The 14,436-nt window shown below is 34.2% G+C and overlaps 1 protein-coding gene, 1 long non-coding RNA gene and 4 other non-coding genes across 12 annotated transcripts in view; 2 read left to right on the top strand and 4 right to left on the bottom strand.

Annotated features, from left to right (window-relative positions):
• LOC124418445 overlaps positions 1-6,738 on the bottom strand; it is a 29,739-nt gene extending 23,001 nt beyond the window's left edge. For 2 of the 6 annotated variants that reach the window (XR_006940951.1, XR_006940952.1), the window contains exons 1-2: positions 4,992-6,738; positions 4,719-4,932 (exon numbers count right to left, since the gene is read on the bottom strand). Coding sequence is in view for 1 of the 6 variants with exons in the window: in XM_046951267.1 (XP_046807223.1) it covers positions 72-234; positions 289-445; positions 4,719-4,769 (371 nt within the window). In the remaining 5 variants the exon portion in view is untranslated. Of the gene's footprint in view, positions 1-71; positions 235-288; positions 446-510; positions 797-4,718; positions 4,933-4,991 lie in introns of those variants that run through there. The other 4 variants (XM_046951267.1, XR_006940954.1, XR_006940953.1 and 1 more) reach the window with 4 other exon arrangements.
• Positions 6,739-8,019: 1,281 nt separating this feature from the next.
• Positions 8,020-8,184, top strand: LOC111688845. Its single transcript, XR_002762862.1, has one exon. It is a non-coding gene; the product is annotated as a U1 spliceosomal RNA (small nuclear RNA).
• A 340-nt stretch (positions 8,185-8,524) lies between these two features.
• On the bottom strand, positions 8,525-8,597 carry Trnav-uac. Its single transcript has one exon. It is a non-coding gene; the product is annotated as a tRNA-Val (tRNA).
• A 3,183-nt stretch (positions 8,598-11,780) lies between these two features.
• Trnav-uac lies at positions 11,781-11,853 on the bottom strand. Its single transcript has one exon. It is a non-coding gene; the product is annotated as a tRNA-Val (tRNA).
• Positions 11,854-12,700: 847 nt separating this feature from the next.
• Trnav-uac lies at positions 12,701-12,773 on the bottom strand. The gene has a single exon. It is a non-coding gene; the product is annotated as a tRNA-Val (tRNA).
• Positions 12,774-13,099: 326 nt separating this feature from the next.
• The window catches only part of LOC124419966, a 36,587-nt gene continuing 35,250 nt past the window's right edge, over positions 13,100-14,436 (top strand). Inside the window, exons 1-2 of one of the 2 annotated variants that reach the window (XR_006940957.1) lie at positions 13,100-13,486; positions 13,693-13,957. This is a non-coding gene — a long non-coding RNA (uncharacterized LOC124419966). Of the gene's footprint in view, positions 13,958-14,436 lie in introns of both variants that reach the window. The other variant, XR_006940956.1, reaches the window with a different exon arrangement.

The following is a 14,436-nucleotide window of genomic DNA, read 5'->3' as shown; positions in this document are numbered from 1 at the left end:
AAAAAACAAAAATTCAAATTTTAAAATTTCTTTAACAAAATTACCAAATATATACATATGTATGTATTTACCTTCTTTTATTTTGTGTGCTATTGCCTTTAAGAAATCCCAACATATCAGCATATTTGTATTTCGTAACATGTCCTTGTTGATTTAGTAAAGCGTATTCCTCTAGTTTTGAAATTCGAAAATAACGGTCTCTTATTGTTTTCCAACGTTTTTTAGCAGCATCCTCTGGAATAAAATTGCTCTTATTTCCATGCTAATACTTAATATGAAATAAATTACCTGATATACCTAAACTTGTAGCGATTTTATTCCATTTCTTATCCTTAAGTTTAGTATTTTTAAAATCAATATCATATTTATTCCATAATTCTGGATTATCTCTTACAAATTCGATTATTTTTTCCTCTTTTTTCATTGTAATACTTTGTGATTTCAACTATCAAAGAAAAATAAAATAATGTAGAAAGTGGCAGTGTTTTCAAGGCAGCACTGCTTTCTATTGTAGTTGGAGAATTGTATTTAATAGCAAGTAGAAATTAAAGTAGATTTTATTTTTTTAATGCAAACTTGTTTTTTTTTTTCTATAATTAAAGTAGATTTTAAATTGTAATTACAAGAAAAATCTTATTAAACTTTAAAAAAACTGACGACTTTTCGTTGATTATTTGTTCTATATATTTTTTTTGCTGCAGTAAAAATGTTGACACTGTCAGTGAGCAGCTGGCAGTTTATGTATGATGATGCCAGACAATTTGAATGTTAAAACGTCATATTGGTCTTTGAAAAACTGTAAATAAATCGGCATAATTTTATATAATTTCCAATTGTTAGACCTAGTCCACATTAGGAAACTTTTGTTGAGAAACTTTTTCTTAATTCTCTTTTGAAGTTTCCTTAATGTCCACACATAGAAACTTTTGTTTCAGAAACTACGTATTAATTGCATTGATTTGTTGTACGAATGGGAAGAATTACAAAAAAAGTTTCCGAGTACGAGAAACTCCGTACCGCAAGAGAGATAAATGATATTCTTTCTCATTCTCTCCCACGCAAAATCAAAAGTTTCCCTAAAAAAGATTCCTAGTGTGGACCGGCAGTTTCAATTTTATATATTTTTGTTCACAGTTATTGTCAGAACTATATTCTGAAATATAAAGATATATTTTTCAAAATTTTTAACTATACATTCGATTAGTACTAGTGTAGTAAAGAGTAGACGAGATTTTAGACTAAAAACTAGACGAGAGTTTGGACTAAAGACTAGACGAGAGTCTGGACTAAAGACTAGACGATAGTCTAGACTAAAGACTAGACAAGAGTCTAGACTAAAGACTAGATAAGAGTCTAGGCTATAGGCTACATTTTACACTAGACTGTAGTCGGAACTACAAGCCAAAGTCTGGACTACAGACTACAATATACATGGTCAGGCGTATATAATAGACCATAGCCTGGGATTTTAAAATGACTATTGGTTGGTTGGTTTACGTGGTAGTTCACTACACGCGAACTGTCAAGTAGAGTCAAAGAGACCCCGTTTTGACCGGACCACTCCACTCGTCAGATGTTGAATTTGTAGTATTAGATCCAGCCCGTAGCTGTGAGAAATCTGAGGATATCATTAAGCCTAAAGACAGATATCTCGCCAAGGTTAGATATGAAGTAATTGCCAAGGAAGCGGTTTCTCTTTACGGCCAGAGCAGGGCATTCACAGAGGAGATGGAAGACCGTTTCTTCCTTTTCCCTGTCTTTGCAACTGCGACAGTGATCATTGAAAGGGAGCCCAAGCCGACTTGCGTGTCTGCCTATTACCCAGTGTCCTGTTATTACTGCTATCAGCCTCGATATGTCCCGCCTACTTCGATTTATAAGGTGTCTTGTGCGTTTCTCATTGAAGGAGGGCCACAATAACTTGGCCCCTTTACATGTGTCTAGGTTATTCCATCTGTTTTCAGCTTTTTGAAGAAAGAATCTGAGGATATTGCTCTTGATATAACTTAACGGAGTTGCTACTGGAACGGCGTCGGAGATATCAAGAGCAGATCCCGTTCTTGCAAGCTCATCTGCCTGTTCATTACCGTAGTAGTCCCTATGCGCAGGGACCCAAACAAGGGTAATGTCAGACAGCCGACCCAGCATTGACAGATCCTTCTTGCATTGTCTGACTAATAAGGAAGTAGTAGTATAAGAGTTTAGTGAGAGAAGTGCCGCTTGACTATCGACAAAGATTCCTATGTTGCCGCGAATATTGAGGTCATGTAACACCCTACAGGCTGACATTATCGCAAAAATTTCAGCCTGAAAGACACTACAGTTGTTGGGAAGACGATGGGATATACTTACCCCAGCTTCTTCACAAAAGACACCAGAACCAACGCCGCAGTTCATTTTAGAACCATCTGTAAAGATTCTGGTGGTATATTCGCTCGGTAGATTACCTCTACACCACTCGCTCCTGGAAGGAACTCTGACTTTGAAGACTCTATCAAAGTCCGTGTGTGGGGTAATATAGTCGGATGGTTGGTTCAAGATTGGAGGTAGCAAGCTTAAAATCTTAGCGTGTCCATATGTTCTTGATATCCAACTTCCGGATGAGTTAAGTCTTACTGCGCTACAAGCAGATATGGTCATTATGTGCAGATCTATGGGTAGGATATGCAATATAGTGTTCAGAGCTTCTGAAGGACTAGTTCTTATGGCACCTGTTATCCCAATGCATGCTGATCTCTGAACTTTGTATAGTTGATCCACAACAAACTTCTTCTTAGTTGAAGTCCACCATACAAGAGATCCGTATGTAAGAATAGGACGTACTATGGCTGTGTACATCCATTTAACTATGTTGGGACTAAGTCCCCATTTCATTCCAAACATCTTACGACAGGTATAGTAGGCGACCGTTGCCTTCTTGACTCTGTGCTGGATGTTGAGTTTCCATGATAATTTGGAGTCTAGAATAGTTCCTAGATATTTGGCATTGTTTGATAAGGGGATTTCGCGGTTTTTTAACCGTGGCAGGTTGAAGCTTGGAATCTTGGTCTTTGTTGTGAATAGTACCAGTTCTGTCTTACTTGGATTTACTCCTAGACCACTGTCTGTGGCCCAATTACTGAGTAGCACCAGACATAATATCGCTAATCACGTCTGGGAACATTCCTGATACCAGTATCACAACGTCGTCCGCATAGGCAACGACCTTTATCCCTCTGTTGTCCAGTTCCTTAAGAATCGTATTAACAACGATAAGCCAAAGTAGTGGAGAGATTACACCGCCCTGAGGTGTGCCTCGTTCAACTCGTTTGGACTTAACGCTGTTACCAAGACTTGCAGTAATAATTCTAGATTTCAACATAGTTACCAACCAGTTGCTGATATATTCTTCAACATCCAGATTAGCGAGAGCTTGTTGAATTGCAGAAGTATTTACGTTATTGAAGGCACCTTCTATGTCTAAGAAGGCTCCCATAGTGTATTGTTTGAATTCGAGGGATCTTTCTATAACTCTTACAACCTCATGTAGAGCTGTCTCAGTAGATCGTCCTTTAAGGTAGGCATGTTGACTGGTTGAAAGCCGTGATGAGCTCTCTAGCCGTTGCCTAATATGTGAGTCGATGAGTCTTTCCAGCGTTTTGAGTTGAAAAGATGAAAGACTAATTGGACGAAAGTCCTTCGCATTTTCATGACTCCTTTTGCCAGCTTTGGGAATAAAAACGACCTTAACCTTTCTCCAGTTTACCGGAACATGGTTGAGAGAGAGGCTGAGCGTGTATATTCTATGAAGCCAGGGGATGATATATTCTTTTGCACTTTGTAACATCTTTGGCAAAATGCCATCAGGCCCTGGTGATTTGAAAGGGGAAAAACTATCAATCGCCCATGAGATTCTATCATAAGAGATGATATTTTCATTGATTCCCGTTAGAGTCCTACTGTCAGTGAAGATTTCCTTGACAGCATCTTTGCAGCCAGGGAAGTGAGTATTCAGTAGGATGTCAAGAGATTCTGCCGAGGATTCTGACCAAGTGTCGTCCTTCCTCTTAATATAGGTTGGATTAGATTGGCCTTTAGCAAGAATTTTGCTAAGTCTAGCAGAATCCTTTGTGTTATCTATAGATTCGCAGAAACTTCTCCATGAGGTTCTTTTTGCGAGTGCTATAGCTTTCTTATAAACTTTTAGTTTGTCGCGGTATGGCTGCCACGATTTATTGTTGTAGCATGTGTTAAAGGCCCTACGTGTTTCCTTACGTAGCTTAGATAGTTCCGAATTCCACCATGGAGGGAAGCTTTTCTTTGCCTTTGTGATTGGACAGGAGACTTCGAAAGCCTTACCTAAGACTTTGCTAAAGTGTTCTTCTATCTTTTCAAGCCCAGTGATTGAATCATCAACCACTGGAGTTTTCTTGAGCTTATGTCTAAGGATCCCTTTATATTTGAACCAATCGGTTCTTCTTGGGTTCCTATAGACCATTTTTTCCGTCGAGTTTTGTAATATAATATCGAAGAGGATCCAATTGTGATCTGAAAAAGATTTTTCATTGGATACCCTCCACCTATCAACTGATATTTTAGATCTGTCGCTAATGAGTGTAATGTCCAGTACTTCCTCCCACCCATTATAATTATCCGTACTTGGAAAATGAAAGTAGGTTTGTTGCCAGAGTTACATATGTTTAGGTTGTTAGTATTAATGAAATTGAAGATTGACTCACCCCTTTCATTAGTTTCGCTGCTACCCCAGATTGTATGCCTTGCATTGGCATCACAGCCTAGGATTATGTCGTCAGATGTCTCAATTACGGCCAGGAGATCGCTCACTTCGTCTGGTGGTGCTGTCTTCTCGTGTGCCATATAGCTTGAGGCAATCATGAAGCTTCTGTTGTGCGGTAGCTCGACCTTTGCGACTGTTAGGTCTTCTGAGCTAAGCTGTGTACAAAGAAAAATGTTAATCGATTTTTTAGCAATTAGACATGATCGTGGCCTACCATTACTTCTTGCATATAGTATGTTGTATGTAGATGCTGGGAACCCTTTAACTTCTGAGTCCGTGACCCAGGGTTCTTGAACCAGGCAAATGTCCAGGTTTTCCTCGGCTAGGAGAACCCGTAGATTGTCTGAAGCACACTTTGAGTGCTTCAGATTAATTTGCACTATCTTTAGTGCCATTGTCAGGTTTAATAGGTGGCTCGGAGAGTTTCATGCCAGTGAGCAGAGAGTTGGCAGCTTCCATCTCATCCGTCTCTTCACTCCCCGATTTTGTCGGCCGGAACACCTTTACTTTGGCGCCCCTCACCCCAAGAACAGCCTAAAGCCCACCTTCTCCAGCTCAACGGAGCCAGCTTCTGTGATGGCGAGAATTAGACATGTGTGCCCTTCGCCTTGTTCTGTGCGGATGATAGCCCAGTCATTCATGTGTATGTTGGGATTCTGCCGTTTGAGGCATTCCAACATCTTGGGTGCTTCGGCGCTCATCTTTGGTAACCAAACTCTTGCACGAGGTCTCATTGGAATTTCCTCAGCAGGGATTAGTTTAAGGCTTAAACCTACCCATGCATCTCTAATCTTAGTGATGCATTTGTTGAGGAACCCCTTTGAGAATTCGTCCAGGCATTTGATCACCCTGTATCCCCGGTGAATCTCACTGGAGTCAAAACGGGGTACCTTGTCGTCTTTGTTAGTGAGCAAGTGTTCCATAACGAGCTCAGTTAATTTAGACTCAATGGCACCCCATTCTGTTACTACAGGGTTGATGGCCCCATCTTTTTCAGTAACCAGAGCCATTAGGAGGTGGTCCTTCACCACTTCGTTAAATGGTCTTCTGGCAGTTGTCGTGATGGCTACAGGTCCCGGAGTGGTTTTGCCTTCTATTACCTTCCTCCTTTTTGGCGATTTACCATCCTCAACCTGTGAGCGGTTTCGCTTGGACCTTTCGGTTTCAGCAGCCATTTTGGATGTGCTGGGTGCGGTCTCCAAAAACTTTTGGTACTCATCCACCACAGCTTGATATTTGACGCGATCATCTTCATCGCGTTCATGAGGTGTACCATTAGCAGCATTCTTGGCAATCTTGTCGAGAATGAAAACAGCCTTGGTATATCTAGCTTTGAGGATGTCTTTCTGACTTTTCCTTTTTGGCCTTTTTTTCCTCGAATTGTCGCCAGCCTTGGCGTCGGATTGAGGAGTATTTGTCGGGCTTTTTGAGGGTAGGAGAGTGCTATGTCTTTCATTCCCACTACCTGAAGGACTCACTACCGTCTCTTGACTAGAGGCGAGAAGTTCGTCCTCGGATGAGGATCCAATCTCATCCTTTCTTCGTTGTTTTTGTTTTTTTTCTGTGTTAGTTTCCATATGTTGGTCCCACGAGTAGGCACGTAAGGGAAGAGACGATCCATGCAGTGACGGCGTACATGGACTAGACTAGGATTTACAACCGGCCCGTGTCGTGGCACCGGAGGGGAGCTGTTAGCGACTAATCTTCTTTAACCACTGATTAGCCATTCAGATTCTCGGCACTGCTACCAACCACCTTAACCTTACAAGTGGGGGATGGGGATGGGGAGGAGACGGGATTGTTTATAGGAAAATTGGGAATTGAGGATAGGAGGGATAACCTTTGGTCATGAAGGCTTTTGAGTTCAGTGTCTTCCAAATACAAAGGGCTTATGCCGAGTGTATTTGCAATGCAAAAGAACCACAGCCAACACTAAAGCCACCACATCGCGGCAAGATTGTTATCCAGGTGGTGGTTAAAATGACTATAGTCTGAATTATAGACTGGACTTTTGTCTACATAATATACTGGGACGCTAGTCTTTACTCTAAATTATATACAAATAAATGTCTAGACTATAGTCTTAGCTATGGATTATACTGGTTCTTAGACTGGACTTATAATCTCATTTCCTATTACTGTGTATAGCAGGGTTGGCAAAAATTTGTACAATTATGATTTTAAGTTATAATTCAGTAATTAAAAGTACAAAGGACTACCGATTTCGATCAAATTTCTATTAAACTTCAGAATTTTTCAGGAAGAGATTAAAACCAGACAATCAGTAAAACTACAAATAGACATTTAACGCACTCTCTACCTACCTATTACCTAGTCTTTAAAGTAGTATTCCAGTGTCTAGTCTATAGATTAGTCCATTGTTTAACCTATCGCTCTTTCCAACAAAATTAGTTAAGAATGGATGAGTTTGGTACTATTTTTTTGTAGGATAATTTTATGTTTTGTTAAATTTTACTAACAGGATTTTCGGTACATTAAAGCCGTCTTGTGGTAGATAGTTCTTTACAATCGGAATCAAAAATGCTGTTTTGAACATTTTTAAAATTCACTTTGCCATCCCTGGTGTGTTGTTCTACGGGAATGGAAATTACTCAGACATGAAAAATTTTAGTTTTTAAATGTTCAACTGAACACTAAACAAGATACAATCATATTTTAAACGAAAATATATAGCGAATAAGGCTATTAAATGAAATCAAAAACATCTGTTTGTGTTGCCTTAATTTGACGTTTTGTTTAAGTAAATTCTGGTATTAGTTAATAAATATTACTATACTATAAAATTTTCCATCCCTGTCATGAAAAGAAAAAGAAAGCAAAAACAACCACCATTAAAAGGTATTCCCACTTAACGAAATAAAAATAACCCTAGAGATTTTTCAAAATCTCCACAGTGTTTTTAAATTTTTTTAAAGCTTTTTAATAAAATATAAACATATTTAAAAAAATTAAATTATTATTTATGAAAAATCAACATAAAAATATGATTTCACATAATCTTAACACTTATTTTAACTTAACAAAATACACTACACATTTTGTATTTATAACTACCCTAGTTTTTCTTTAGTTTCCGTTAAATGGCAATCACACATTTTATTTATTGTATTGTGTGTAGAAGACTTTGTTGCTATATGAAAAAAATCTAATATATTCTTTAGAATTCTCATTTGGTTAATGTTAGTTTTTGTATAAGTGTTTCAATTTGTGCGGAGAAAAGCATACTTACCTGGCGTAGGGGTTACCGTGATCATGAAGGCGGTTCCCCCGGAGTGAGGCTTGGCCATTGCACTTTCGGCTGAGTTGACCTCCGCGATTATTCCTAATGCGAATAACTCGTGCGTGTAATTTTTGATAGCCGGGAATGGCGTTCGCGCCGTCCCGACATAATAATATAAATTTCATTAAATTTTTAATGCGAAGAGAATATTTGTAATCTCAAGAAAAGTGGAAGGAAAAAAGAAAGCACGGGTTTTGTTTGTACTATTTTTTTTAAATCTGGTAACAATTGATAGATATTTTACAAAATAAAATGATTTTTTTTTTTAAGGATTTTACTAACCACCACCCTCCCTAATTAAATTACTTATTTATCTGATCAATAGAAAGGAAAGTAATTGGAAAATAAGATTTTATTGCAATGATTTTTGAACGTATATAATAAAAGTTTATTTTTTAAAATTAGCAAGTTGTTCGATTTAAAAAAAAAATTAACAATATTTAGTTTGGTTCCATCCAGGATCGAACTGGAGACCTTCTGCGTGTAAAGCAGACGTGATAACCGCTACACTATGGAACCACACGACATATTGAAGGCAAATAGTCAACATAAACAAATCCACAAAGAGACTCAACATGGAGAGTCTTAAGAAAATAAAACAAGCACAACTTTATAATAAAACCAGGTAAGTGTGAAGTCGTCCTATATACCATAGCCTACATTTTAAGAATCAATCTAATTAAATTTTTTTTTATTAAAAATCGATCTTTTTATGATTTAAAGTTTTGGACTACACTGGTAAACTGGTGTATAATAGTAAATACTAGACTGGGTTGAAAAAAAAACTAATATAAGCTAGACTATTAATAGTTTGGACTATGGAAATGAATATAAACTAGTCAAGAGTTTAGAATATTTAATAGTTTGTCCTAGAATGTAAAATGGACTACATTCTGGGATAAACATATGGTGAAATTAATGAATGTCGAAGTAATTTACGTGAACACCTGAGTGCCGGTTCACACTAGGATTTTGTTTTTTTTGGGGAAATTTTTGATTTTGGGTGAGAGAGAAAGAATATCATCCATCTCTATCGCGGTGAGGAGTTTCTCGTTCTCGGAAACTTGTTTTGTTATTCTTCTCATTCGTATAACAACAAAACAATGCAAATAACACGTAGTTTCTGAAACAAAAGTTTCTATGTATGAACATTAGAACCTAATTCACACGGGTTTTATTGAAATATGTCCAAATTGGCATGTTTTTAAAACATCGTGGTCATTTTGATCCCAAGGCCGTTTAAGGGTTAATTAATTTTTTTTTAACTATTATTGTAAATATCGGTTGTTAATAAATAAATTTCTTAAGTTTTGTGATAATCTACCTAAAAATAGAAACAATTTCGACTAGTTTCCATCAAAAATTGCAAATATTACAAAATCCTTTAAAGTTTATGGGTTAATGGCGTCCAAATTGCACGAAACTCTTGATTTAATATGTGGACTAATAAATTTACAAAAGGTTCCATTAAAAATACACAACAATATAATAAAAAGTCTACTTTTGCAAAATATTACTTAAAAATGTGTTTTTCTCGAAATCCGCTGAATTTAAATTGCAGGTACAGGCAAACTATAAGAGGTATTGACCTAATTTTTTTACTGTTTTATTCCCTAATCTGTTATCCATAAATCCCTATGAGTTCTCTCAAAAATATTGAAATTTGTTTAACAAAGTATCAAAAAAACTAAAATTTGAATTTTGAAACGACCGTTAAAAATATCAAAATTTTTCGACCATAACTGAGAACAGGTTTACGTTATTCTATAAGGACAAAAACTCATATTCAAGTAACTACAGATGTATTTTAAGTAATACCATTGTTTTATTAGAATATTTTGAAAAATTTGTTTATTTTTTTATCACATTTCGAATTCAAGTGCTCGAAGACACGATAATGGCCTGGGGAATTTTTAATAACTTTTACATTTTTCAACCAATTTTTATGTTTTTTATCTTTTTGTAAAGCTAATTCTGTGTACATTACGATTCTTTGACAATAAAATGCAAAACAAATTGTTTAATGACAAAACTTTTGTGAAAACTGAAAAAAATGCATATTTTCCCCTTGTAAATGCATTTTCAAACTTCAGAGCCGTTGCGGCACCAGTTAACGTAGTCCTATTGACCTACATTTTTGTACGACTTATTTTTATAACCCGTAGAACAATTTTAGGGGGGGACGGACAAAATTCGAAACTTAGTTTTTTTGGAGCACTCTAATGTACATGTATGCTATAGTTTGTATTGTACAACAGACCATCGCCAGAACTATAGTTCATAATACAGATAACAGAATGGAATGGTGAAATGTATCCCGAACTAAATATTATAGTCATGACTATAGATTCCACAGTATAGAATAATAAAATAGCCTACACTAAGCCTTAACAATAGAATAAACTATGTTCGGACTACAAAATGGAGTAAAGTTCCTACTAAAGAATATGTTATAGGATAGATCATAAACTGCACTATAGCATGTTTTTAAGAATATAATATCAGATAAAGCGTACCATAAAATTAACTATAGTCTAGACTTAAGCCTTATCTATAGAATGATATAGTGTTTGTACTATAAAATGGACTATATAATACCCTGTAGCCAGGGTTATATAATGGACTGTTATTTGGAATAAGATTAGCAATAAGATTATAGCAGGCGCAAATTCACGGAAGGGGGAGGGGAGGTGTGCTAGGGAAAGATTATAGTTTTTACTTTGGAATGTACTGCAGTCGTTATAATTGGCTATAGAATATATTTATTATTGTTTTGTACTATAGAATGACCGATAGCCGGGAATATAGTTTGTTTGAATATACTATAGAGTGGACTAATGTCTGTACTATAGAAATGAATCGCCTATAGACTAATCTAGATTATATTATATTATATTATATTATATTATATTATATTATATTATATTATATTATATTATTGTTAATTTTTTTCCTTTTTGCTTAGACGAATGTACTTAAATTTCACAGTTTATTGTTAATCAACTGTTTTAAAGAAATACAAAAACAAGTAAACAGTATTTTTTAAAAAAGTACCAATAACAATTATGTATGAGTGAATGTTTGATTTTAAAATAGCAAAAAATGACTCATCTTCGTTCATGGCTTGTTGTTGCTTCACAATGATAATAATGCAGTTTGCGATTAAATTGTTGTTAAATAATGATTAAAATTTTATAACTTTTATTTGTATTCCTACCAACTTAGTAATTTATAACGTCAGTAGTTTAATCTAAAAACAAATTTTGGCATTAACTGTACCTTTAGACGCAATAACAAATACAAAAACAAAAAAAAAAAACACAGATTTTCAAACATGCATACACATACCTATTGTATTACAATGGCAATCCATTAGATAGATTTTCGTATAAAATCAAATAGTTTACATCCCTAGTTTATGTTATTTACTTTTTTTTTGTTCAACTCTGATAAGAATTTTTTACTTGAGTTACTTTTTTTTGTATTAAAACTCAGTAATAAATGATTAAACTCGTTGTGAAAGTGTTTGAGTACATTTTAAGAAATGGAATTTTTTGCTTGCCATGTGAGTTTAATCACTTTTGAATAATTTCTATAAAAAATGTATATTATTTATAAAATTTTTAAGTTTGTTAAATTAAATTTATTAAAGTTTTATTTATTAAAAATTAAGTAAAAAAATTTAAAAAAAAATTTGCCACTTGGTTCCATCCAGGATCGAACTGGAGACCTTCTGCGTGTAAAGCAGACGTGATAACCGCTACACTATGGAACCACATGGTGGATAATTGCTCAAAATTACTTTTAATATATGCAGTGTATTGTTGCTATTATTTTTCTCAAGAAATGAATAATAGACACCCCTATTGAATTAAATAGAAGCTTATTGAATAAAAATAAGGTCTTTGGAAATTCAGAATCCTTTTAATCACTTTAGTATATAAACAAAAAAAAACAAAATTTTAAAATTCTAAAATTAAGTTTAAATATGAAAAAAATAATGAAACTAGTTATTGTAGTCTGTTACACTAAATATATACTAGACTATAGACTAGATAATAGACTAGATAATAGACTAGACTATAGACTAGATAATAGACTAGACCTTAGACTATACTATAGACTTTTCTATAGACTTTACTATAGACTAGATTATAGACTAGACTATAGACTAAACTATGATAAGACTAGACTATAATAAGACTAGACTGTAGACTAGACTATAGACTAGACTATAGACTAGACTATAGACTAGACTATAGACTAGACTATAGACTAGACTATAGACTAGACTATAGACTAGACTATAGACTAGACTATAGACTAGACTATAGACTAGACTATAGACTAGACTATAAACTAGACTATAGACTAGACTATAAAGAAAACTATAGACTTTACTATAGACTAGACTATAAAGAAAACTATAGACTTTACCATAGACAAGACTATAGGCTACACTATAGACTAAACTATAGACAAGACTATAGGCTATAGACTGGACTAAAGACTAGACTATAGAATATAAGTATTAAAGAATCGCAAATTAAAATAATGTAAGGAAAGTGTTTAAGAAAACTATAAAATTTGAAAATTATATTTGCAAAAAAATTGTATCACCCTGGTTCCATCCAGGATCGAACTGGAGACCTTCTGCGTGTAAAGCAGACGTGATAACCGCTACACTATGGAACCACATGTGTGATCTGTGATTAAATAAAAACACAGGCAGTTGAAAGAACAAAAATACTATCCACTTTCTAACAATTTACAAATGATTTCGAACATAAAAAATGTCAACAATTAAAATAGGAAAAATTTTTCATGTACTAACAAAATCAAAATAGAGAGGGTATTAAAAAAACTGCGCTCTTATTTTAATTGAGTATTTAACAAGTAATTGAGCACAATTAGTAAATGAGTGAAAACAACAAAATTAACTCAACTCTATACACATGATTATAATGATAATGATGATGAACCAAACGACTGATCATATGGCTAAACAAGTGAAGACAACAAAACAGTTGATATTTTGTCACTGCTGATCAAACAACGTGTGTTTTTTAAACGTATTTTAAAGATTTCGTGTTTTTTAATAAATGAAAAATATATATAATTTCGTTATTTTGTGCAATTTATAATTAAGAGAAAAGAGGATAAATAAATAAAAATAAAATAAAAAATTGTTTCACAAAAGTGGATACAAAAAGAAAAGTGATTAAAATTTGTACACGCAAATTGGCGGAAGAAAAAAATTAACAAATATATTTAAAAAAAAGTCTAAAAATTTATTTCAAATAAAGTGTCTGCGTTGCAACATAAAAAAGTGTTCAACAGTAAAAATATATTTTGTGAATTAAAACACAGAAAAAAAATCTAAAAATAAATTCAATAAAAAGCAGTTGGTAACAAAAACATAAAAAATAAAATAACAAAAAATTTGATAAAGAGAGGAATAGAAAAACCCCACGACAGAGCGTAAACAAAACAAAAACCACAACAACCTTTTATTTTCTGTGGATTTTCCTTTTTATTTTTAATAAAGGGAAAATCAAAATTTTCGTTTGGGTGTCCGTAACATTTTGCGTCCGATTTTTTACTATTTTTATAGTTTCCAATGTAGCCCTTTGGGTTTTTCTTAACACGAGCGTGAGTGCGATAAGTTTCTATGAACAGAGTTCGTGTTAATTGTGAAATTTCATTTAATTTATAATTTATTAAATGCTATTTACATTTTATATAATTTCGTTCTACGTTCATCTCGAGAAAGCAATATTGCCATAATTTGTATTAAAAAAGAACAACAAAAAGTAAATACTCTCCAATTCATTTTTTAATTTTGTTGTGAGTCAGTCACGAGATATTGGAATTTTTGGGTAAGTTTTTTGTCCGTCTTTTAATTTATTTGTTATTGTTTTTTGTTTGTATTAAATTTGTTAAAGTAATTTTAAATTTATACATTATTTTATCTCTCTCTACGAGTTTGTTTTGCGATTGTTGAGGATGATGTTGCTCCCGTTGCTGGCGTTTGCAAACGAGAAGTGTGTTGACTTTTTACTTCGAGTAGTTTCTTATAACCCATTCGGGCTAGGTGGTGTATAATTGGGATCGATTTGTTTTTTAGGTTTTTTAGCTGATATTCCTTAGACATTTTCTAGACTATCGAATTTGCTATAGACTAGACTGAAGACTAGACTATAGACTAAACTGAAGACTAGACTATAGGCTAGACTATAGACTAGACAGAAGACTAGACTATAGACTAGACTATAGACTAGACTATAGACTAGACTATAGACTAGACTATAGACTAAACTAGACTATAGACTAGACTATAGACTAGACTATAGACTAG

This window comes from Lucilia cuprina, chromosome 5 (genome assembly GCF_022045245.1).
Source record: "Lucilia cuprina isolate Lc7/37 chromosome 5, ASM2204524v1, whole genome shotgun sequence".
NCBI lineage: Eukaryota > Metazoa > Arthropoda > Insecta > Diptera > Calliphoridae > Lucilia > Lucilia cuprina.
Note: the sequence above shows the minus strand (reverse complement) of the source record. Positions and strands in the feature narration are given on the sequence as shown.